This window comes from Cervus elaphus, chromosome 33 (assembly GCF_910594005.1).
Source record: "Cervus elaphus chromosome 33, mCerEla1.1, whole genome shotgun sequence".
In the NCBI taxonomy this organism is placed as follows: Eukaryota; Metazoa; Chordata; class Mammalia; order Artiodactyla; family Cervidae; genus Cervus; species Cervus elaphus.
The window spans coordinates 45,607,467-45,632,635 of NC_057847.1; the positions used below are offsets into that span (position 1 = coordinate 45,607,467).

The following is a 25,169-nucleotide window of genomic DNA, read 5'->3' on the forward strand; positions in this document are numbered from 1 at the left end:
CAAGTTCTTTACCACTGAACCACCTGGGAAGCCCTTTGAAGACAAAGTGTGATAAGTTAAAGGTACATAATATAAATCTTAGTGACCTGCAAAAAAAATAGAACAAAGAGATATAGCTAATAAGCCGACGGTTGAGATAAAATGGAAAGCTAAAAAAAGTCACTTAATCCAAAAGAAGTTAAGAAAATAAGGAAGAAAAAGCAGAGAGAGCAAATATAAAAAGTAACAAAATTATAAAACAAAATTATAAAAAAATGTACATGGTTAAGTATTTCATTTAAAGCAGAGATTGTTTGGCAAGATTTCTTAAAAGCAATATTCAATTTTACATTACCTATAATAAACTCACTTTAAATATATAGATGCAGGTTAAAAGTAAAAGAATCATAAGTGATATAATATTTTACCACAATAATGAGAAAAGTAGAGTGACTTCATTAACATCAGCAAATTAGGCTTTAGGACACAAAATATTATCAATGGTAAAGTGGGTTGTTTCATAATGATTAAAGGATTGATTTATCAAAGAAAACATAGTAATCCTAAGGGTGTCTGTATGTAATTATAGGGCTTTAAAATACATAGACTAGAGTGCAGAGTGCGAACTGCGGTAGCCGGAGTCATGGCAGGGCAGGCATTCAGAAAGTTTCTTCCCCTCTTTGACCGAGTATTAGTTGAAAGAAGTGCAGCCGAAACTGTAACCAAAGGAGGCATTATGCTTCCAGAAAAATCACAAGGAAAAGTATTGCAAGCAACGGTGGTAGCTGTTGGATCAGGCTCTAAAGGAAAGGGTGGAGAGATTCAGCCAGTTAGTGTGAAAGTTGGAGATAAAGTTCTTCTCCCAGAATATGGAGGCACCAAAGTAGTTCTAGACGACAAGGATTATTTCTTATTTAGAGATGGTGACATTCTTGGGAAATATGTTGACTGAAATAAGTCACTATTGAAATGGCATCACTTGAAGCTGCCCATTCCACTGAAGTTCTGAAATCTTTCATCATGTAAATAATTTCCATGTTTCTCTTTTATAATAAACTAAGGATATCCAAGCTAATGACATCCAGTGTTTAAAATTTAGTTTCACTGTACTGGTTTAAACATTTCCAAATAAAAGTATAAATCAATGGTTAAAAAAAATTAAAAAAATAAAAAATAAAATAAAATACATAGACTAAAACTGACAGAACTGAAAATAAGAATAAACAAATCAATAATCACAGTTGAAAAATCTCAACATTCCTGTCTCATAATTGATAAAACAAGTAGAAAATTAGCAAAATACAAAAGACTTGAACAAGACTATCAATCAACTTTTCCTTATTGACAATTATAGAACAGGTGTTTCAGTGGTAAAGAATCTGCTCACCAGTGCAGGAGCTGCAGAATTGGGTTCAAACCCTGGGTAAGAAAGATCCCCTCAAAGAGGAATTGGCAACCCACTCCAGTATTCTTACCATGATAATCCCAAGGACAAAGGAGCCTGGCAGGCTACAGTCCATGGGGTTGCAAAGAGTCAGATACAACTGAGCACACGCACAGCCAAAATCTTCAGAATAGATATTCTCTTAAAGTGCATATAGAAATTCACCAAACAGCCATCATCAAGTCACAAAATAGATCTCCATAAATTTAAAAGGCAATAAAAATATGTTTTGTGATGATAGCAGAATTAAATATTTTTAAAATAGTACATAAAAATACCCAAAAACTACAAATTTATTAAAAAAAAATACAGGTGATATTATACTTAATGATGGAAGACAGAAAGTTTTCCCCACTAAGATCAGAAACAAGACAAGGATTCCCACTTTCATCATTTCTATTCAACATTGTTATGGAAGTTTTAACCAGATCAATTTTCCCCAAAACAAAAGTAGAAATTAAAGGCATCCAACTTGCAAATTAATAAGTAAAATTATCTCTATTATAGATGACATGAATTTACAAATAGAAAATCTTAAAGAACCTGGAAAAATCTATTAAAGTTAATAAGCAAATTCATTGGAGTTGCAGGACATAGATAAACATGTAAAAATCAGTCGTATTTCTATATTAACAAATAATTAGCAAAAAAAAAAAAGAATCAAGGAAACAATTCAATTTACAATAGCATCAAAACAGTTAAAATGGCTTGGAATAAATTTAACAAAAAAGTTGCAAGGCTTGTACACTGGAAACTATTGCTTAAAGACTAATGCTTATAACATTGCTTAAAGACATGAAAGAAGACCTGAGTACATGGAAAGATGTCAATATTCAAGGAATGGAAATTGATATAGTTAACATGGCAATATGCCCCAAAGCTATCTACAGAATCAATGCAATCTCTGTTGAAATATCAATGGCTTTTTTTTTAGCAGATGGAAAATTAGATCCTAAAATTCATATGCAATTCAAGGGACCCATATGGCCAAAAAGAATCTTGAAAAAGAATAATAAAGTTAGAGCACTAAATCTTATGGATTCAAAATTTACCACAAAACTTCAGTAATTAAGAGAAAAACACTGGCATAAGAATATACATATAGACCAATGGAATAGAACTGAGAGTCTAGAAATAAATCCATACACCTATGGCCAACTAGTTTTCAACAGGAGTGCCAAGACTATACAATGAGGAAACAATAGTTTCTTCAACAAGAACATGTGGCAAATCTTTTATAAACATAGATTGGCAATGTATTCTTACATATGACACTAAAAAACCAAAGGAAAAAAATGATGAATTACACTTCAACAAAATTTAAAACTCTTGTGCATTCAAAGACACTATCAAGAAAGTGAAAAAACAACCCACATAATGGGGAAAAATAATTACAAATCATATATCTCATAAGCATTCAGTCTCAAGAATATATAAAGGACTCTTACAACTCAACAACAAAAAGACAAAAAACTCAATTTTAAAAAATGAGCAAAAGACTTGAATAGATATTTTTACCAAGATGATAAATAAATGGCCAACAAGCACATGAAAAGATGCTCAATATCATTAGTCATTAGGGAAATGCAAGTTAAACCCATAATGAGATACCCCTGCTCATCCACTATATATATCTTATAATGGCCATAGTAAAAAAAAAATAGAAAATAAATGTTGGCAAGATGTGCAGACATTGCCTACACTGCTCAGTAGAAATGCAAAAAAGTGTAGCCACTGTGGAAAACAGTTTTATGGGTCCTCAAAAAGTTAAACACAGAATTTTCATATTCCTAGCACAGCTAAATACATGCCCACAAGAATTGAAAACAAATATTCAAAAACAAAAAAAACTTGCCCACAAAGAGCCAAAAGTTAGAAACAACCCATACATCCTTCAACTGATGAATAGAAAAATAAAACTATATTCTCACAGTGGAATATTATTCAGCCATAAGAAGAAATGAAGTACTGACACATGATGCAACATGGATGAACAGACAAATCATTGTGCTAAGTGAAAGAAGCCAGATATAAGAGGTTGCATGTTGCCCGATTCAATTTTCATATGAAATATCCAGGACAGGAAAATCCATAGAGACAGGAAAGAATGGGAGATCCTAGGTGCCAGGACCAGGGGGGAATTTAGAATGACTGCTTTAAAGAGACAGGCTTTCCTTTAAAGATGATCAAAATGGTTTGGAACTAGAAGCAGTGATGGTTCCACAAAACTCTGAATGTACCAAATGTCAGTGAATTGTACAGTTAAAACTGGTTGGTTTTATGTTGTATGGTTTTTACTTCAATAATAAATTTAAAAAAAGAAAGAAAGAAAGGTGGAAAATCCTCACTTATTTGGAAATTAAACATAACATCTCTAAATAGCCCTGAGTCAAAGAATTAAAAGAAAGATTAAAAAATATTTTAACTGAGTGATAATAAAAAACACAGCATATCAGAATTCATGAGATGCATGTCTAGAAGTGCTTATAATTTTAAATGCTTGCATTAAAAATAATAAAAGCCTAAGCCAATGATCTAAGCTTCTAAAAGGGCTTTAATAGGGCTTCTCTGATAGCTCAATTGGTAAAGATTCCTCCTGCAGTGCAGGAGACACTAGTTCGATTCCTGGGTCGGGAAGATCCCCTGGAGAAGGAAAAGGCAACCCACTCCAGGATTCTTCCCTGGAGAATCCCATGAATAGAGGAGCCTGGCAGGCTACAGTCCATGGGGTTGCAAGAATCAGACACAGTTTAGCAACTAAACCACCACCACCACCAAGATTAGCATGAATACCTTTGCACTAATGAATTTGACTATTTAGATGAGACTGACACATTTTTTAAAGACACTGGAAGATTGTGTTTGGCAAAATTGGTACAATACTTCTCAACCCACATACTTTTCAGAACTTTCCTGTCCCCCATCAAGAGATGGAGTCAATCCTGAACCTTGGCACATCTTTGCAACTGCTTTTACTAACCGAATACCACCTAGGTAGTTCTATGTCACTTAAGAAGGTAGGTCATAAAAGGTAAATAAATATTCAACCTGACTCCATGAAAATATTAAAGTTCTGTTCTTTAAAACCAAGCATTAATAAAATAAAAAGACAAGCCACAAACTGGGAAAATATTCACAATACATAATATTTGATAAAGGATTGGTGTCCAGAACATCTAGAGAACTTTTACAACTCAATAAGAAGACAATAAACCCAACCTAAAAATGGGCAAAAGATTTGCACAGACACTACATAAAATTAGATATACAAATGACCAATAAGCACATGCATCCATGCATATAAAAAGATATCGTATTATTCCATTTATATGAAATTCTAGAACAGATAAAACTAATCTATAATTTTAGAAAACAGATGAGTTGTTTCCTGAGGCCAGGAGTTGCAAAGGTAATTGACTGCAAAGTGACATAAGTAAACTTTATCAGTTTGAATGTTTTTTCTACCTTAAATGAAAATAATTATACACTTAAAAATGAGGCTGTATTGTTTTATTGCTACGTTCTATTGTTATGTTTAATTTACCTCAAGAAAGTTATTGGAATGTTTACACCATCAAAGTAGTTTAAAAGATAAATTTAGGGATTTAATATTTAACTTTTAAAACCTAATGAACTACTATAATGTTAACAGTATTTACTACATATGAATAAAAGTTCAAAAATATCTCAGGTATTTTTTTTGTCAGTGCAAGATCTGTATTTTCTCATAAATGTGAAACAGAAAATAATTACCTACAAAGAAATTTAAAATCTTACCTGTGTTTTTATATGTCCCTGGTTCCTTTACAAAAAAATTGGGCATGTGACCTAAATAAGAATCTGGGGAGAAAGAATAACTTTTCCACACTGAGTCATGAAACACATTTGGGGTCTTCTCCTGACTATGGTACTTTAGATCCCAGAGTAATTGAGCAGAGGGCAGGCAGGTTGGTTTATGCTCAGGTCCATGCATCACAGACTACCAATACTACATAAGATCTATTCTTCTTGCTTCTTCCACTTGCTTAGAATTTTCCTTGTGGTGCTAACCATGAAACAAGCTGGGCTTACATCAAACCCAGAAGTGACAGGGAACTGTGCAATGACTTAAGAACAGCAGCTTCTGAATAGATGTTTCCTTACATTATTAAGTAAAGAGACATGCCAAAAATGGACAACATTAAACATGATTTTATTTGAATATTGAAAGATCAGTGTATTACCCTGTAGTAATAATAATAATAGCTAACTCTGAAATCATTCTTATCTTGAGAAAGACACTCTTCTGTGTGTATTAGCTCATGTTAAATCTCACCAGAGGACAGAAGGCAGGTACACTCTTCTTATCCCCATTTTATAAACAAGCAAACTAAGGCACTGAGAGATCAAATGACTTGCTCAAGTTTATACAGCTAATAAGTGGGGTTGCCATTTCTTTCTCCAGAGGATCTTCCCAACCCAGGGATCGAACCTAGGTCTCCCGCATTGTAGACAGACGTTTTACCATCTGAGCCACCAGGGAAATCCTAAATAAATAGCATAGCTGGGATTTAAGCCCAGATAGTGTGACCCTTAACCACTATTCTATACCATCTCTTGATATTTATCATACTAGCATCCGACATTTACTAAAATCAAGGATCTAGATTCTGGCTTATATGATTCTATGATGAGTTCTAGATTATTCTCCTGGCCTAGTCCATGTATTCAGGTATGTATAAACAATTATATCTTAATCTATTTCTATGTACACATGCACATTTTGACTATATGTATCTATATATAATATAGATAGCTCTATATATAATATACATGAGCTTCCTTGGTGGCTCAGATAGTAAAGAATCCGCCTGCAGCATGGGAGACCTGAGTTTGATCCCTGGGTTGGGAAGATCCCCTGGAGAAGGGAATGGCAACCCACTCCAGTATTCTTGCCTGGAGAATCCCATGGACAGAGGAGTCCATGGGGTCACAAAGACTTGGACACGACTGAGTGACTAACACAAACACAGCATATATGTGTGTGTGTGTGTGTATATATATATATATATGTATAATACACAGATATATATACAATATAGAGAGATATATATCAGCCAGAGACCTGAGAACATAGGATGAAAACAAGATAAACAGTAATAGCCAAAGATCATACAATTTACCCAGGAGTTTATGCCACACACACTAAAAGATTTCTTTCTTCTCTCATCTTCTGTAGCAATTTCTTTGTACAACACTCACTGAATTTAGTATTGAAGTTATTTGTGCATTTTTCTTAATGCCTCTATTCTGTTTTAAACTGTGACCATATCCAAGACATGTAATCTAGTTAATTACCTTTCATGTACAGCTGCTAATTAATAAACATTTGTTGATGTTTCCTCTGATATTTATAGGCCTGATACAGCAGAAAGATATCTGAAAACAAAACTCACTACCAATAGTAGTCAGAACAGCAAGGAAAATATGTGCACACATAGGAGTCTGAGGACACTATTTTAACTCTATTTTAACATTTATGTCATGATCATATGATAGCAGAAAGAGCCAAAATAGATCTTGATTTCCTCCTGCCTCTATCACAAGTTGCGAGACCTTGGTGGACTTATTCTCTCTGAATCTCTATATTCTCACCTAGCGAACTTGGTTTGACAGTTTTAAATAAAGAATACAAAAATCTTAGCTCCATACATAAAAGGTCTATGCTAATAGTACCAATCATAGAATAAAGATGTGATAAACTCCTCCCTCCTACATATCACTTCTTCCTTTTATCCCTCCAGAAGAGACATCACAAATTAAATGCAGGTGAAAGAATAAAAAGGCCTGAGCATACCAGACAGTGAGAATGCCACATAGGAACAGAGATTAAATGCTGTCATTTGTTCCCATGATGAAAGCGAAACAGAGCTCTGGAATTTTATGTGGAATTTCTCCACCTTTAATGTTAATAGTATGGTCAAAATTATTAAAACACTGTATTCAACGATAAGGGCCTTCCTGGTGGCTCAGTGGTAAAGAATCTGCCTACATACGCAGGAGGCACAAGTTCAATCCCTGCAAAAGGAAGACCCGTTGGAGAAGGATATGGCAACCCACTCCAGTATTCTTGCCTGGAAATCTCATGGACAAAGGAACCTGGCAGGCTACAGTCCATGGGGTCACAAAAGATTCAGAAACAAGCCAGTAACTAAACAACAGCAACAAAAATTGACTGATACTGTGAGGTCAATTAAATTTGTCTACTGTCCTATGCCACGCATTAGACCACAAATTTGCTACCTTTACTCATCCAAAAAGACAAAAAAAAAAAAAATGCTAACATCTGCAAGATAATTGAATTTAGCATGCATGAAACATAAACATTTCATATCCCTGTGTGCACACATACACTCATGCACATTTTGTAAAGTACAAACGGTTCTTGGGGTGTATTGCCAGAAACCACCTGCCTCACTTTATTTCTCTTCTAACTGATTATTTCCCAATATGATGACATGAATTTAGCTAATCCCTGCAGGGAGAATTATTATTAAATTTCCCCTCCATTTAGTTAGATAACAACTCTTCAACACAAGGTCATTCTGCCTTAGCCACTCTCCTATGTTTTTAAGAACTGTCTTTGTGCCCAGCTGGTCTGAATCTTAGCCCTCTTCCACACACACATGCTTTGCCATTTTTTTTTCCTGGCTCCTTTCTTCTTGAGAGTTGAAGTAACAAGATAAGTGGCAATTTTTTAAAGGCTAATTAAGAGCCTTTCTGCATATGTCCTACTTAATTAGCTTCTGTCAACCTTGATTGTACTCAAATTTTAAAAATTACACTTATATTTATCTGCTCATATGCATAATGTGAAATAAAAGAGGACAGCTATTGTTCCAAGCTTTTCCAGTGAATGACTACTATATTGTAATAAAGAAATTATCAAAATAATATAAACGCTAACCCAGAGAGCTTTTAATGTGAATATATTTCATACTGATGAACTATTATTGCTGTGCACGTTTAAGGGCAGAAAGTTAATTTTTCTCTGGCATAATCGCTTCTGGTGACTGCTTTGGAATTTCTTAATGTGAAGACGACCAACCCGGAGGGAACTTTCTCTGCTCTGTTCCGGGGCTTCTCAGCCTTTGGCATGTATAAGACTACTCTGCAAAGCTTGCTGTGTGTGTGTTAGTTGCTCAGTCATGTCTGACTCTGCGACCCCATGGACTATAGTTCTGGAGTGGGTTGCCATGCCCTCCTCCAGGGGACCTTCCCAACCCAGGGATAGAACCCAGGTCTCCCACACTGCAGGCAGATACTTTACCATCTAAGCCACCAGGGAAGCCCATAGAATTCATTAACAATTCAGATTTCCTTTGAGCACCTCTGTGACTCTTATCCTGAGGGTCCCTTATCCTCTCTAACCCTCAGTATTCTCTTTTATAAAATGGGAATGACTTCCACATTAAAAGTATTTGAGAGTTTAAAATAAAATATTAATAGAAGCAAAAGTCTTAGCATAATACCCAATATAGAGCATCTACATAGTCCCAGACTTCCCTAGTGACTTAGTGGTGAAGAATTTGCCTGCCAATGTAATAGATGATGGTTCAATCACTGGGTCAGGAAGATCCCCCCTGGAGGAGGGCAAGGCAACCCACTCCAGTATTCTTGCCTGGGAAACCCCATGGACAGAGGAGCCTGCCAGGCTATAGCCCATGAGGTGGCAAAATAGTCTGGACACGATTTAGCAACAAAATAACAACGACAACATAGTCCCAAGATTCTGATTCAATAAGCCCCCTCTCCCGGGTAATCCTGATGCAGGTAGTCTGAGAACGGAGATATTTTGAGAAACTCTTCCCTTGTCTCTAGACTGTGACCACTTGGCGTGGCCCTGTCCCGGGTGAAGCTCATTAACAGTTCCTGGGAAAGAGAAATAGAATCTGGGTAACAACATAAAATCTAACCTTTTCTTCCTTTGTGCTTAAGTCTATCTGCGCTTGCTCCCGGACCGCGTGCTGACGGCTTGTATCCTTCACACCAGAGTTCCTATTGCCAACGGCAGGACTTCAGCCAATACTGTGGCTCCGAGGGCCACGTGCAGGCGCAGCAGTTGAAGGTGGCGGCGGGGACGGGCCGACTGCGGGCCGCTGTGACCCCAAGGGGTGCGCAGAGAGACTGCGCGCAGCCCAGGCGCGCCTGCACGTGACCTGCGAGAACCCCGCCCCCTCCCCGCCAACCAGATCCCTACCAGGCGGCCCTGATTGCCTGATTGCGCGAAAGCTTGGACGCCAGAGCTCAAGCTGCAACCCCTCCATTCTCTGATCAAAGCTTTCCTTGGTTTCTCAACCAAAAAACTCACTCTATGGACCCACACAACACAGTGCTGAAGGAAGGACCCTGGTTGGGGATGGACTCTGGAGGGTAGGTAACAGTTCTACCTCAGAATTACCTGTGGAGCTTTCCAAACTATTAATCCTTGGGCTTCGTTCCCAGAGATTCTAACACTGTATGTGTGACAAGGAGCTCAAGCATTCTGAAAAGTTTGAAAAGTTGACTCCTGTACTGGTCAGAATCAAGAATCATTACTTCCCAGCAGTGATCTCCGAATACTTTTCTCCAGGTCCACAGTTGAAAAAAAAATCAGCTTATATCTGTAGTATATATAAAAGCAAGGTTTACCGAATGATGTATTATTTGTTTTAAATATACACAAAAATGGAAGTTTTAAAAGGATATGAAAGAAAAATATTTTAAACTTTGTTTTTATTTACTAATGGCATTGAAACTCTTTTACCATCAGTTAAAAAATATTTTTAATAAAATTCCAGAACCTTAGTTCTTAAATGTTTGCTAGCCATAATAGCTTCATCCCACTAGCTATGATTCATGGCATAATATATACTCTTACATCTCAGAATAGCTGAATGCACAGTAGACACTTGATATATAACCATGTACCTGAAAAACATACATCATTAGTAATAGTGGATTTATATTCCTGTTTCAAAGAGTTTTCTTGATAATTCCAGTTTTTTTTCACTGACTGCTTACTAGACCTACTGGATCTGGCTAGGGTTTCACTGGTTTTAATCTTGCAATGTGACTGATGAAGAGTTTGTACTTGGAGTCAAAAAAGTATTGATGCTGACATTTTCTTCCTGTTTGCTGTTTGTATTGTTAGTATTATTTCTAAACAGCAAGTTTTTTTCAGGAATCTTTTGAGGCTATTGCAATGCCTACTAGGGGGTCTTAAGGCTCTACTGCATATTCATATTCTTGAACTACTATAGGTCACACTTGGCTTCAAATTTGTTCAGAAGAATATAGACTAGGAATACAGCCTGCCAGGGGTCAGAGCTAAGCATTCCTCTTCTTCCAGAGTCCTTCAACACCTCTTGCCATAGTCGAGGGAGTGAACTCTGCCCTTCCTTTATGACAGCTCAAGCTCAAGGTTATCAAATCCATATTGGCTTGTTTCAGGATCTACCCTGGTAACCAGTGTCTCTTGAAGCAACTCCATAGGCATAGCTTCTGGGGTTCTTGGATCACCACTCTCACCCAAAAGCTATGATGTTCCCATTAGGAACTTACAGTTCCCCCGGTACAGTTGTAGCCTTTTACTTAGTCATTTTTACCAGTAAATGATGTTGCCTAGCAACCTATTTGATTTACTACCTTTAACAGGACTCTAAGCGAGGAGCTGAAAAGCTAACAAAAGGGCAAGTTCTTATGCAGAAGGAGAAAAGGTTTCCTAACCTTTTATTCACACCTGTGGATATCCAGTTTTGAGGTAGTTAGTCTAAATAAAACCAGGAGATACATCTTTAAATTCATTTATCTGAGTACACATGGCATACATCAAAGTGAAGGTTTCTAAAAGCCAACAAACAAGTGAGATTGCCTCTGTTATCTCTGCCTTGGGGGCACTCACATCCAAACAACTCACATACAATACACAGCATGGGAACACTTGGTGCTTAAGATGGACTGAGGAAGGATGGTGTAATTCACATATTAAATACTGTATTTTGTTATATTTTAATACACTTCATTTGGGGAGCAGTTTTAGGTTCACAGCAAAATCGAGAGGAAGGTGGGAAGGGATAAATTGGGAGATTGGAACTGACATATACACACTACTGTATATAAAATAGATAACTAATAAGAATCTACTGTATAGCACAGGGAACGCAATACTCTGTAATGGCCTATATGGGAAAAGAATCTAAAAACAGAGTGGATATATGCATGTGTATAACTGATTCATTTTGCTGCTCACCTGATACTAACACATTGTAAAGCAACTATACTCCAATAAAAATGTGAAAAAACAAACAAGCAAAAAAATAAATAAAACTGAGAGGAAGGTACATAGATTTCCCATACAGCTTCTGCCCTGACACATGCATAGCCTCCCCCATTAGCAGGCTTTCCCACCACAGGTGGTGCATTTGTCACAACCGATGAATCTACAATGACATCTCCCAGTTCCCCAAAGTCCGTAGCTTACATTAGTTAACTCTTGATATACCTGCTATGGGTTTGGACAGATGTTTACTAACATGTATTCACCACGGAAAACATGGTTCTAAAATTCTTTGTCATGTGAGGTTTTCACATAGAACATTTAGCTTCTCTTATTCCACCTTACTAAAACTCATAGTGTCCTCGCTTTATGGAACAGTCATCAAAAACGTGGTAGAGGTTTCCATGGCGGTCCCGTGGTTAAGACTCTGCACTTCCACTGTAGGGGGCATGGGTTCAAACTCTGGTCTGGGATCTTAAGATCCCGCATGCCGCACAGTGCAGCCAAAACAAAATGGTATTACTATTTTCTTATCTTTTGAGGTTAAAATATATGAAGATAAATAATAGATTTTAAATAGATACTAGATTATAGATAGTTGTGGACGGATGGATGGATAGATAGATATAATATAAACAGATAGTTGCTCATATTCTGTTTCTAAACTCCATTAAGTTGCCTCTACACTCACTGAGTTATATCGCCTTCTCTTGGAAGACACTGCTCTTAGCTCTACATAATCTGAGCTCTGCTTGCTCCAACAGCCTCATCCAACCACTCTTACCCTTATTCTCTGAGCACTGCCCTTAGTGGGCTTCCCAGGTGGTTTAGTGGTAAAGAACTCACCGGCCCACGCAAGGGACGTGGATTCAATCCCTCGGTCAGGAAGATCCGCTGGAGTAGGAAATGGCAACCTGTTCCAACATTCTTGGCTGGAGAATCTCATGGACAGAGGAGCCTGGTACAGTCCATGGGGTTGCAAAAGAGCCAGACACGACTGAGCAACAAAGCGTGCACACACACCACCCTTAGTACATGTTGGCGTTTTCTCTTTTTAAATTCTTCTGACGCAATGCTTCTCAAACTGTAACCTCTACATGAATCACCTGGAGATTTTGATACACAGATTTTGACTGAGACTTAAGAAAGGCCCAATAAACTTCTGGTGATGCTGTTGTGGCAGGGACCAGACCACATTTTGAATAGAAAAGCTCCAGCCCAATGATTCGCATGCCTGGGTCCACATCAGAATCCCTGGGGAGCTTGTTAATCAGCTGATACTCATGTTCTACCTCCAGCAAGGCCGTCCTTTTTCTCCTCTGAAAGCCTCCTCATACAGATTTCCTCTTCCGCTAAGGCACTTCACCCAACACTGCCACACCACCCTTTCAAAGTGAAAGTGAAAGTGTTAGGCGCTCAGTAGTGTCTGATTCTTTGTGACCCCATGGACTGTAGCCTGCCAAGCTCCTCTGTCCTTGGAATTCTCCAGGCAAGAATACTGAAGTGGTTACCAGTCCTTTCTGCAGGGCATCTTCCTGACCCAAGGATCAAACCTGGATCTTCCACATTGCAAGTAGATTCTTTCATCTGAGCCACCAGGGAAGCCTACTCTTTCAAACCTCAGGTTAAATGTCACTTCTTCAGACAGTCTCAGCTTGGCAAGGACTCCTGTTTTATTCCATTTGGGCTGCTGTAACAAAACACCGTAGACTAGGTAGCTTGTAAACCACAGAAACATACTTCTCATAGTTATGGAGGCTGGGAAGTCTGAGATCAAGTTGCCAGCAGATTCAGTGCCAGGTGAGAGCCCACTTCACTGTAACCTCACACAGTGGAAGAGGCTAGGGAGCTCCATCAGACCTCTTTTTTGTAACAGCACTAATCACATTCAAGTAGCCCGTACCTTCATGACCTAATCACCTCCCAAAGACCCACTTCCAACACCATCACCTAGGGCATTAGGTTTTAACATATATGAATTACAGAGATACAAAAACACTGGGTCTATAGCAGGTCATCTATCACAGTCTCCCTTAGCACCTAATCTTTACCACATGAAGCTCATCAGCATTCCAGTTAAATAACAAAATGTGTTAATCTCTCTTTGCTTTCTGTTCAAATTTCCTTTACAGCTGGATTCATGCCTGCCAACTTTTTCCACCTCTGTATCCCCACTGTTTAGCACTGTGCACACATGATATGTTCTGAACTCATATTAAATAAATGAATCAGTCTTTTTTTAATATACACCTGAGTTTGCCAGTGTAATGCCAAGAAAACTGAAAGAAACATAATTCCTATATTTCTAAACTATATGAGGAGTATATATTCTTATTTAATCTCAAAGATGACATTTAACAACATTACTACTATAATCAGAAGTCACATATTAAGTACCTATTTTATCAGTCAGTAGATGATGGTTATAAAGATAGATAGAACCCCAGACTTAACAGAGCTTGTAGTCTTCTGCGTGCTTAGTCTCTCAACCGTGTTCAACTCTTTTCGATCCTTTGGACTGTAGCCAGCCAGGCTCTTCTCTCCATGGGATTTTCAGGCAGGGATACTGGAGCAGATTGCCGTTTCCTCCTCCAGGGGATCTTCCTGACCCGGAGATTGAACCCATGTCTCCTGTGTCTCCCGCATTGCAGGAGGATTCTTTACCGGCTGAGCCATAAAGGAAGCCCCCTGTAATCTTATAGGGAATATAGATATTCAAGGGTTTAGGGTCCAAGCCAGTGTCAGGAGACTTACATCAAGCGTTCTCTTCTTTCCCATAGTGGGGAGGAGGCTGAAAATGAGAATCATCGTACACAGATTTAAGGCGAATCCTATAACTATTGATACGCATTAATCAAATGATATTGAATGGATTAAATGGGCTTTTTAAAACTTCATTTTATATTGGAGTATAGCCAGTTGACAATGTTGTGATAGTTTCAGATGAACAGCAAAGGGACTCAGCCATTCATATACATGCATCCATTTTCCCCCAAACACCCCGCCTTATGAAGCATATAGTGAGGGCCCTGAAGCAAGTCTAGGGAAATATATTTGGACTGAGACCTGAATGGCAGTTGATGCAGACGAAGGATGAATGGTATAGAGGTTTCAGACAGAGGGAACAGCCTGTTCTAAGACCTTATGGCAGGAGCCTAAGGAAAAAGACCTGAGTGAACAGAGTCCAGTGAAGCTGGAGCAGATGTGTGAGGTTAAGCTGGAGGAAGAATCAGGAAACGGGTCAGGCAGGAGCTTGTAGAGAATTCTGAACTTTATTTTGAGTTCAATCCAAAGTCCCTAAGGAGTTTTAAGCAGCGGAATAATATGTTCTGATGGCAACGCTGGAAGATCATCCTGGCTCCAGTAACTGTAATTTTATCAGGATAAACCAGATAAGCCTTTCCTCCTCTTAATGATTATTATTTCATTTTTACTTATTTATTCTTCTGCCGTTTTCTCAACTGTAAAATATCTCTGCCCTTTGTACATTTCCTGGTGATTTATCCTGAACCTTATACAGCTTGGCTAGAGGCATTCTGATACTTATGGTCTTCAGATTTTCCCTGAATCTAATCAAAAAACCATAATTCAGTCTTTGTTTTTCAATAGAGTATACCATCTTAAAATATTATTCTACCCATTTTGGTAGGAATATTTTAATTAAATATTAAAGTTGCAAGAATTAAAGCTATATGTCTGTTTCAAAAGACACAGAAAATTTATCTTAGTGTCTGGGAAGCATTATAAAATGAGTAGGAGGCTTGAGGAGAGAAAATACTGGTACAATGTTTCAGGTGTTTTAGGTCATCAGTGCTGTATGGCACCTCCTCCCCATAGTGAGAACAGGTACTTTGATTAAATCTAGATTTAAAAATATAAATCAAAATGAAGAAAACCTATTTCTTAGCACAATTCTATTTTTAATTTCATTTTTATTGCAGTATAGTTGCTTTACAATGTTGTGTTAGCTTCTACTGTACAGCAAAATGAATCAACCATATATATATATATCCCTCATTTTTCGACTTCCTTCGCATTCAACCACAGGGCATTAAGTAGAGTTCCCTGTGCTATACATATACCCTGTTGATACTATGAATAACACAGATAACTAACGAGAAACACTTTACAAGGTGGAAACAAAGCAGAGAAAATCTAGAGCAGTTGGTCAGTGGCCTCTGGCTGCCATCCTTTATCCTGGCTGAGGGGCAGCACAATTCTCTGTAAGAATTTTTTTTTTTCTGAGAGAGAGAACATTTATTTAACTATTTTAGTGGGTCAAGTTGGGGACAGAGACTCTGCCCCAGAAGCACGTTATGGACATGCAGCTCCTCCTTTGCTATATCTGTTTTGCACTAAACCAGTAGTTTTAAGTTCTGTCTAGCTCCACTGATCCCTTCTTATGTTAAATATTAGATAGCATCCCTTTAACCTTCAAAAATTAAATTATTAGAATAATATTTCCTAGTCACACACATTTCAAGCAATTCAATAAAATTTCCTAACTGTACTATAAATAGGATTGCCAGAGTGACAATACCTAGCACATACTTAACACTAAAAATTTATTTGTAGCTTATCTGAAATTTAACTTGGTTTCCTATATTTTTATTTGTTAAACCTGGCAAGCCTAAGTAGGAAAAGACAATAATATCTGAATAGTATTTAGTGTAACTGCTTAGCCTTGACTACGCTATAACACTTAAGGAGGTTGTTAGATGCTTATGCCAATGTTGGAATCACCAGATTGCAATAGCTGTCAATGCAGACATTGGCCTCTCAAATGCCATAAGCAGTATAGCTGTTAGTGATATGATTATCAGAAATGACAAACACTCTCTTAGAAAATTTTAAAACTAAGCCACCAAGTTCTTTTGATTTGCATAGTAGTTGCATTCCTGAAAGACCTCGTGTGTATTAAAATCCTGTCATACAGCATACATACACACATACTCACACACATTAAGGTAAGTTCTAGTCTCAGATAATTGGAGCTTCTCACGTACATGAATGTCCAGCAGGACATTCAAGAGTCATGGAAGACATGGTGCAATTCTTTGTTGTGTGGGACGTTGCTACTTATTGTAGGACATTTATCTTCTCTGGCTCCAGCTCATCAAAACCAGTGGTATCCTCCCTCTGTGGAAACAGTCTAAGAACACTTCCACCGATTTCCCCTAATTGATGGTAGCAGTCTCACTGAAGCTACTAATTTAAACCATACATAAAAGGAAAATTAGGGGAGTTTTTCTAGGACAAATGAGGGAAGAATTTGGAGAAACAACAGAAATAAACTGTTGAAATTTCATCAGTTCCTTCTCTTGGTACATCATGAAACCACTTTCTAGCCTACAAAATCTTTAGTAAAATATCCATTTCCCTATTTCTGAGAGCTTAAAGTGAGGAGGAAGAAAGAGGCTCTGAGAACTATATTCTCTCTTTCTCTTCTAGGACCTATGCTATGGGAGCAGGGAAGAGAGATGGGAAACAGAGTTATTAGGGAGACTGCATGGGTACCAAGTTTCTTCAGTCAAGTCTGGCTCTTTGCCTAAGGACCACAGCCCTCCAGGCTTCTCTGTCCATGGGATTCTCCAGACAAGAATACTGGAGTGGGTTGCCATGCCCTCCTCCAGGAGATCTTCCTGACCCAGGGATCGAACCCGCATCTCTTGTGTCTCCTGCATTGGCAGGCGGGTTCTTTACCACTATCGCTACCTGGGAAGCCCACCGGGAGACTACTTTCAGTATTAGAAAGGGGTTCCCCCACCACCTTGTTCTGGTTCTGCCAGCTAAGGCTGAAAGCCTCTGCCGATGCAGTGGTCACTGCATAATCATTGTGCATGGTTTCCTTGGAATGATGTAAAACTTCACTCTGGCCCCCTCTGTCAAGCAAGCCCCTTTTAGAAATGACAGTGGTAAAAAAAAAAAAAAAGAAATGACAGTGGTGTCTCCCGTGGACTTTGCAGTGATGCAGTGCCCAACCCCTTGTGTAGTCCACAGCCCAGAGCTCCTGTCCCTCCTGTAATCTCTGGGTTCCTTCATTTGGAATCCTCTTCCACATTATCCAAGGATCTTGGATAATTGGACCTCTTAGCAATTGCTTCCCCAACCCCACGTCCACTTCCTAGATGCATTGTAACACAGTTACTTCAGGAAGCATATGTTAATCCATTGGGCTCCTTGTGTTAGAAATCTCCAGGCCCCAGTGAGCATCTATCACAAGTTCAAGCATACCCCAGATCTCAGAGTACTTATGTCAAGCATCCTTTCTTTTCCATAGTGGGGAGGAAGCTGAAAATGACAAGTATCACACACTGCCCCAAGCCAGTTTGGATCTTCATAGAGGATATCTGTAGTGTCCTATGGTTAGAGGTGAGTAAGGACTGAATGGGTCCTTCCCCTCAACCTTGGTACCACATGGTATGCTACAGTAAATTTGCTACCCATACAGGCAAATGTTATGGAAGGCAGTAAAGCAGTCTTACAACTTGTACTGTAGCTCTAATCAAATTCTAGCTTTCTGTCCAACCATGCAGATGCAAGGATATTCAGTTAGCCTTCTGGTCAGGGCCAAGTAACAAAATCTTCCATTATGAAATTTAAAACAGTCTCTCAACTTCCTTGGAATCCTAAACCTAGGGAACCATTCCAAATAGTGAAGGCTTTTGAATTTCATGAGTAGTTATACCTGTTCATAGAAGGGGGAAAACTGTCTGTACAATATTACTGGTCTGTCCACACATCTTGAGCACCAATGATTCCAATAATGAAAATTTTCTAATATTCATTATGCTAAGTAACAAAGATAAGTGAAGCCAATGTGCCTTCTGAGAGTGGGTTCCTGATTAGTCAGTCATTCAAATGTTAACCAACTACTTTGGGAGTGTGCATGTCCAATTAGAGGTCTTCAAATACTAACTAATCACCCATAGGGTTGGTAGATTAAAACTAATTAGCATGCATATATCACACTCTCTGTGATAAAGTATATTAAAGTAAATTTAGATAATCAGACATCCTGGTTGACATATTTTACAACTGTTGCCCAGGGATAATTATAGTATCCCCTTTCACTTTCAAAAGTGTCTCAGGTTAGGCAAAAACTCTACTCACCCTATAATACAAGGGAATTCCTTGTTTCACAGTACATCCTTCAAGAACTCTCTCTCCATACAACTCTGAAGACATTCAAGTTGTGTCTACTGGTTCTATAGCACATTAAGCATTCTTTGGATAACAACTGCTAGCCTGCCCTGCTTGGAGGATACCCCCAATAGTTATGAGGGGCCCTAGAGAACCCCATCCCTTGCCTTTGGAGGGAAGAAATCATTGCCCCCTAAGAAAGAAACAAAAATAAACCACTCCTAACATTTAGTCCATCTCTTCCATGCTTTTCTTATTTTGAGTTGGGATACCTGGGCAAGATTGATAGATAGTGATGCTGCTGGTTATACATTGTCACCTGGTGGTAAGTCCTGCAGGCAGAAGACTGACCCTAATTGCTGGCACTCTTTGGGAATATGTGGTACATTTCATCTTTCATTGTCAGCTTTGGACATCCCAGTTTTTAGCCAGCAGTACTGTAACTCCTGCTCTTTCTTTAAATTCTAGGTTCTGTCCCCTTTCCTTTGTATCCTCCAAGAATGCAAAAAACAAAACTTGATTGCAGAACGATCTGACGAAACAGGAAAAACCTCACTCTACTTGCATACCCGTGGCCTCCAAAATGCAAGTGAAGACATTTCAACTTGGTAGAATGCATGCTCATTTTATTCCCAGGTTTCTGGTGACTGTACAGGGAGGGAAGCAGCCTGCAGCAACTGAGAGGTCATATCTCTCAAAAACACTACTCAGAAAGCAGATTTTAATCCACTCTTGGTCTTAACCAGTGTGACTGGGTTCCTCTGTTCTCTTCCTTTGAATATCTTAGCTGTGGAGGAGTGATGATACTAGAAATAGAAGTTGTGGGGAGACAACTTCACATTGGCAGCTGGAATTTGGGCTTTAAGCTCATATTTGAAGGTCACTTGGACCCTTGCAATGGGTCTCAATTTTCCTGCATTTTTACACAGTTTGCCATTGTAGTTCTTCATCTTTTTAATGGTATCTTTATTTTTTAAGTACTTTATTTTAATTGGAGGCTAATTAGTTTATATTATTGTAGTGGTTCTTGCCATACACTGACATGAATCAGCCATGGGTGTACATGTGTCCCCCACCCTGAATGCCCTCCCACCTCCCTCCCCATCCCATCCCTCAGAGTTGTCCCAGTACACCAGCTTTGAGCGCCCTGTTTTATGCATCAAACTTGGACTGATCATCTATTACACATATGGTAATATACATGTTTCAATGTTATTCCCTCAAAACATCCCACCCTCGCCTTCTTCCTCAGAGTCCAAAAGTCTGTTCTTTATATCTGTGTCTCTTTTGCTATCTCACATATAGGGTTATTGTTACCATCTTTCTAAATTCCATATATATGCATTAATATACTGTATTGGTGTTTTTCTTTCTTACTTCACTCTGTATAATAGGCTCTAGGTTCATCCACCTCATTTGAACTGATTCAAATGCGTTCTTTTTAATAGCTGAGTAATATTCCATTGTGTATATGTACCACAGCTTTCTTATCCTTTCATCTGCTGACGGACATCTAGGTTACTTCCATATCCTAGCTATTGTAAACAGTGCTGCGATGAATGTTAGGGTACATGTGTCTCTTTCAATTCTAGTTTCCTCAATGGGATTGCTGAGTCATATGGCAGTTCTATTTCCAGTTTTTTAAGGAACCGCCACACTGTTCTCCATAGTGGCTGTACTAGTTTGCATTCCCACCAACAGTGTAAGAGGGTTCCCTTTTCTCCACACACTCTCCAGCATTTGTTTGTAGACCTTTTGATAGCAGCCATTCTGACCAGTGTGAGATGGTACCTCATTGTGGTTTTGATTTGCATTTCTCTGATCATGAGTGATGTCGAGCATCTTTTCTTGTGTTTGTTAGCCATCTGTATGTCTTTGGATAATTGTCTGTTTAGTTCTTTGGCCCATTTTTTGATTGGGTTGTTTATTTTTCTGTTATTGAGCTGCATGAGCTGCTTGCATATTTTTGAGATTAATTCTTTGTCAGTAGCTTCATTTGCTATTCTTTTCTCCCATTCTGAAGGCTGTCTTTTCATCTTGCTTACAGTTTCCTTCATTGTGCAAAAGCTTTTAATTAGGTCCCATTTATTTATTTTTGCTTTTATTTCCATTACTCTGAGTGGTGGGTCATAGAGGATCTTGCTGTGATTTATGTCAGAGAGTGTTTTGCCTATGTTTTCCTCTAAGAGTTTTATAGTTTCTTGTCTTACATTCAGATCTTTAATTGATTTTGAGTTTATTTTTGTGTATGGTGTTAGCATTGTAGTTTTAATCTTTTACAGGTGGTTGACCAGTTTTCCCAGTACCACTTGTTAAAGAGATTGTCTTTTCTCCATTGTATATTCTTGCCTCCTTTATCAAAAATAAGGTGTGTATAGGTGTGTGGATTTACCTCTGGGCTTTCTATTTTGTTCCATTGATCTATATTTCTTTGTGCCAGTACCACACTGTCTTGATGACTGTAGCTTTGTAGTATAGTCTGAAGTCAGGCAGGTTGATTCCTCCAGTTCTATTCTTCTTTCTCAAGATTGCTTTGGCTATTTGAGGTTTTTTTGTTTTTCCATACAAATTGTGAAATTATTTGTTCTAGTTCTGTGAAAAATACCATTGGCAGATTGATAGGGATTGCACTGAATCTGTAGATTGCTTTGGGTTCAAGTCCTTTATTTGAGGACCGTGTGGTATAGAAACAAAAGAATGAGAATCTAATATCAGAGAGTGAATGAAAGTCTCTCAGTCATGTCCAACTCTTTGTGACCCTATGAACTGTATCCCACCAGGCTCCTCTGTCCATGGGATTCTCAGGCAAGAATACTGGAGTGGGTTGCCATTTCCTTCTCCAGGAGATCTTCCCTACTCAGGGATTGAACGTGGGTCTCCTGCATTGCAGGCAGATCCTTTACCATCTGAGCCACCAGGGAAACCACCAGGGAATATCAGAGAACTTACGTTCAATTCCCCATCTACCACTTATTAATTCATTGTTAAAAGTTTCTCCTCCAAATGATAAATAATACTATATAAAGTTATTTGAAGATTAAGAGGTATAAAAACCCATCACAATTTTTTTTAAAAAAATAGAAAAACATATTGCGGATGATTAAATAGTGGGACAAAGAAATTATGTAAATTTTCCAAAGTAACACACTACTTATGAGAATAATCCAGGTCTTCTGACTTGGGTAATGATAACTTAACATTGATGGATTGCTGACAATGTTTCAGGCACTCTGCTAAGCCTTCAATAGACACATTTAATCTCATTTATTCTTAATACTGTTATTAATATACTCATTTTCTGAAGAAGAGACTAATCTTTAAATGGTTAGTACACTTGTCAATGCCACAAACATAGTAAGTAGCAAGGGAAGGGAAGTTGCTCTGTCGTGTCCAACTCTTAGCAACCCCATGGACTGCAGCCTACCAGGCTCCTCCGTCCATGGCAAACATGTATTCAATTCAATGAGAGTTCACCTAACTAGAAAGCAGAGCTTTTGTAGCTAAGTCAGCAGATCTCAAATTTCCATACCAAGAATCAGATTAAAAATAATAACCCATATGATCCATCTTTCGGTTTGAGAACCATTGTTTAGGGCAATTACCTCATTTAACATCTGGAAAACGCATAGCACATTCCTGGAACAAAGAAGCTATTTCTTACTTCTTTCCTCCTAATACGGTTTATCCACATTGTTTTGCCATCCCATGGGGATGGGGGAAAGAATGAGAGAAGTTGCAGGTGGGAACCAGGCATAGGTTAATATACAGTGCGGTAAAAATGGCAGAAGCACAAAGAGCATGCAGTGACTTTTGTGGTGGTGGAGGGTGGTGGGAGTTCACACATACAATCAACCGAAAACATTTCCCATCAAAGCAAAGCTGACCTTCCCAATGGTCATGCTTACATAAATATAACCACAGACTGACATAACCACATAACCACAGTTCATATCTATGTCCCAGATCTGGGTTTTGGTCAAACTTCTCTGAATTAGAGGAGGAGGGCTGTTTTGTGGAAGTGCTGGCAAACAGGTTGCATTGGAGGGCTTAGAACTTGGCCCTTTAGAGGAAGGTATGATAAAGGTACTTCAGCACTGGCTCTTCCTGGACATCAAACCGTTCACTTCTGAGAAGATTCTGACATTCAGATCATTTCCAAGTTCTTTGGCTCTGTGAGGGTGGAAACATTGGCATTGTTTGAGGCCAAAATATCTCCTCTGTGTGTGCTTCGGCTACATGACTGATGGTTTTCTGTTGTCTCTGAAAAACAACTCAGTATCTTGTTAGAAAGTGGACCAGTTTAGGACTGGTTCTAAGGTTACAAAAGGAACCTCTGGTCTTAAAATTGATATAATTAGCTGAAGTTGCTCACCCTGGGAACCTCCCACTTTCTCTCCCTATATGATAGCACTTTCTGGCTTCATACATGAAAAGATAGCTGGGAGACTATCCCTGAGACAGCATCTCCTTGGCTACTACATTGGTACCACTTTTCTTCTGAGTGAGTTTCAGTCAGATACACGTATCCCTAAAATAATGGAATAAGTGGCCTCTTTCTTTATACCATTCTCCAAATTGACACCTAATGAGATACAGATTTCTCCTATAGAAGCAAATCATCAGTTTTAGAACAAGAATCCTGGTTATGCAACCTCCCTCAACCACACAAGGAACTGTCTTCAAGGCAGCTGGCTAAGAGTTGAAGACCCAGATGCCCATAAACTCTCCTGCCTTCCTGACTAAATGAAAGTTTATTAAAGCAAATTTTAGCAATTGGCTGAAGGAAATAAAGTGTAATCATAGAAGAACTTGAAAAGGTTATGAATACTATATCACTTGGAGAAGGAAGTGGCAACCCACTCCAGTATTCTTGCCTAGAGAATCCCATGAATGGAGGAGCCTGGCAGACTACAGTCCTTGGGGTCGCAAGTATCAGACGCAACTTAGCAACTAAACCACCACCACCACTCTGTCAAACATCAGGTTTTAAGTGGATGTTCTTCCAAACATTCAAAGATTAGGAAAACTTTATATTAAATATATAGGGTGTAGAAAAGATAGAAAGGGTCTTAACCCATTCTCAAGGCTAGCATAATTTTCTAGTTTCATAACACCTATGTACATAGATATGAAAGTACTAAATAAGATATGGATAAATCTAATATAGCACTTTATTAAAAAGGAAAATACACTTACATAGTAAGGTTTTTCTAAACAATGGAAGGCTGATTCACTTTTGCTCATTAGCAAGTCTATCAGTGCAATTTTAGTACAATCAATATAGTAAATTAATGTGTATATATGTATATATTCTTACATAATCATCTCAGTCTATGTTACAAAGGATTCGATTCCTAAGCATCCCATTTAAGATTGTAACATTAGAAGTAATCCTTCTAAAATCAAGAACAAGCACAGAGATGTTCTATCCATAGCACTCTTTAAATTTGTGGTGCAGGTCCTCACCAGTATAATTAAGTGAGAAAAAGAATTTAGAGGCAGGTATATTTGAAAGTGATCCAATCCTAGACCTACCTGTCCTCAGATCCTCTCCTATCATAGGTGGGCCAATCTCTGCAGATTGGTTCCTTTTCAGCTGGTTTCCAGCTAAATCCAAAAGATGGCAGGAAGAGTAGGAGACTGATTGGATGGTGGGGAAAGGGAGAAGCCTAGGTATTTCTCCCACCTCCTTTCAGCCTTGTACAACCTCTCTGGCAGCAGCTTTTCTCCTACATGACTCCCACGGGACTGCCCCACAAGCTTCCAGTTTCTTGAGGGTGACCTGGTCCCTAGGCTCCATTAACCCTGCCTCTTCTCTTTATCTTTTCAGTCTAGTAATGGGGCTTCCTGCCGTTAATAACCCCTGGGTTATCTCCTCGCTACTGATGTGGTTTTTTAAGGGTCCCTTCACCTCTGTAACCACTTTCTTGTTTCAAATTCCATTTATGGTAAATACTGAAGTGGCTTCTATTTTCCCGATAAGAATGGCTATACAAAAAGCTGTGTTTGTAAGTTCTACAGTTTTCTTCTAGACTATCCAAATGAATCAAATGAAAAACTGTTGAATCCAGTGTGAAAATTTAGGAAGCCAGTGATACAAGCTCAACAACAAAAATAAAGTTTATATATCAACAATATTAAATCAGAAAACATAATGGAAACATTTGTTCCATTCAGAATCATAGCAATTAAGCTCATTAATACCTGAGAATAACACTCAAAAGAAATATGTAAAGCCTACATAAAGCAAACTATCAAACTTTATTGCGAGGAAGAAAGGTAGATATAAATATAAAGATACATCAT

The 25,169-nt window shown here is 38.4% G+C and overlaps 1 protein-coding gene across 1 annotated transcript; it reads left to right on the forward strand.

Moving 5' to 3' along the window:
• Positions 1–607: 607 nt before the first annotated feature.
• Positions 608–1,059, forward strand: LOC122688701 (10 kDa heat shock protein, mitochondrial). The gene has a single exon (XM_043894895.1). The coding sequence runs from the start codon at positions 623–625 to the stop codon at positions 929–931; it is 309 nt and encodes a 102-aa protein (XP_043750830.1). The 5' UTR covers positions 608–622; the 3' UTR covers positions 932–1,059.
• The last annotated feature ends 24,110 nt before the right edge of the window (positions 1,060–25,169 follow it).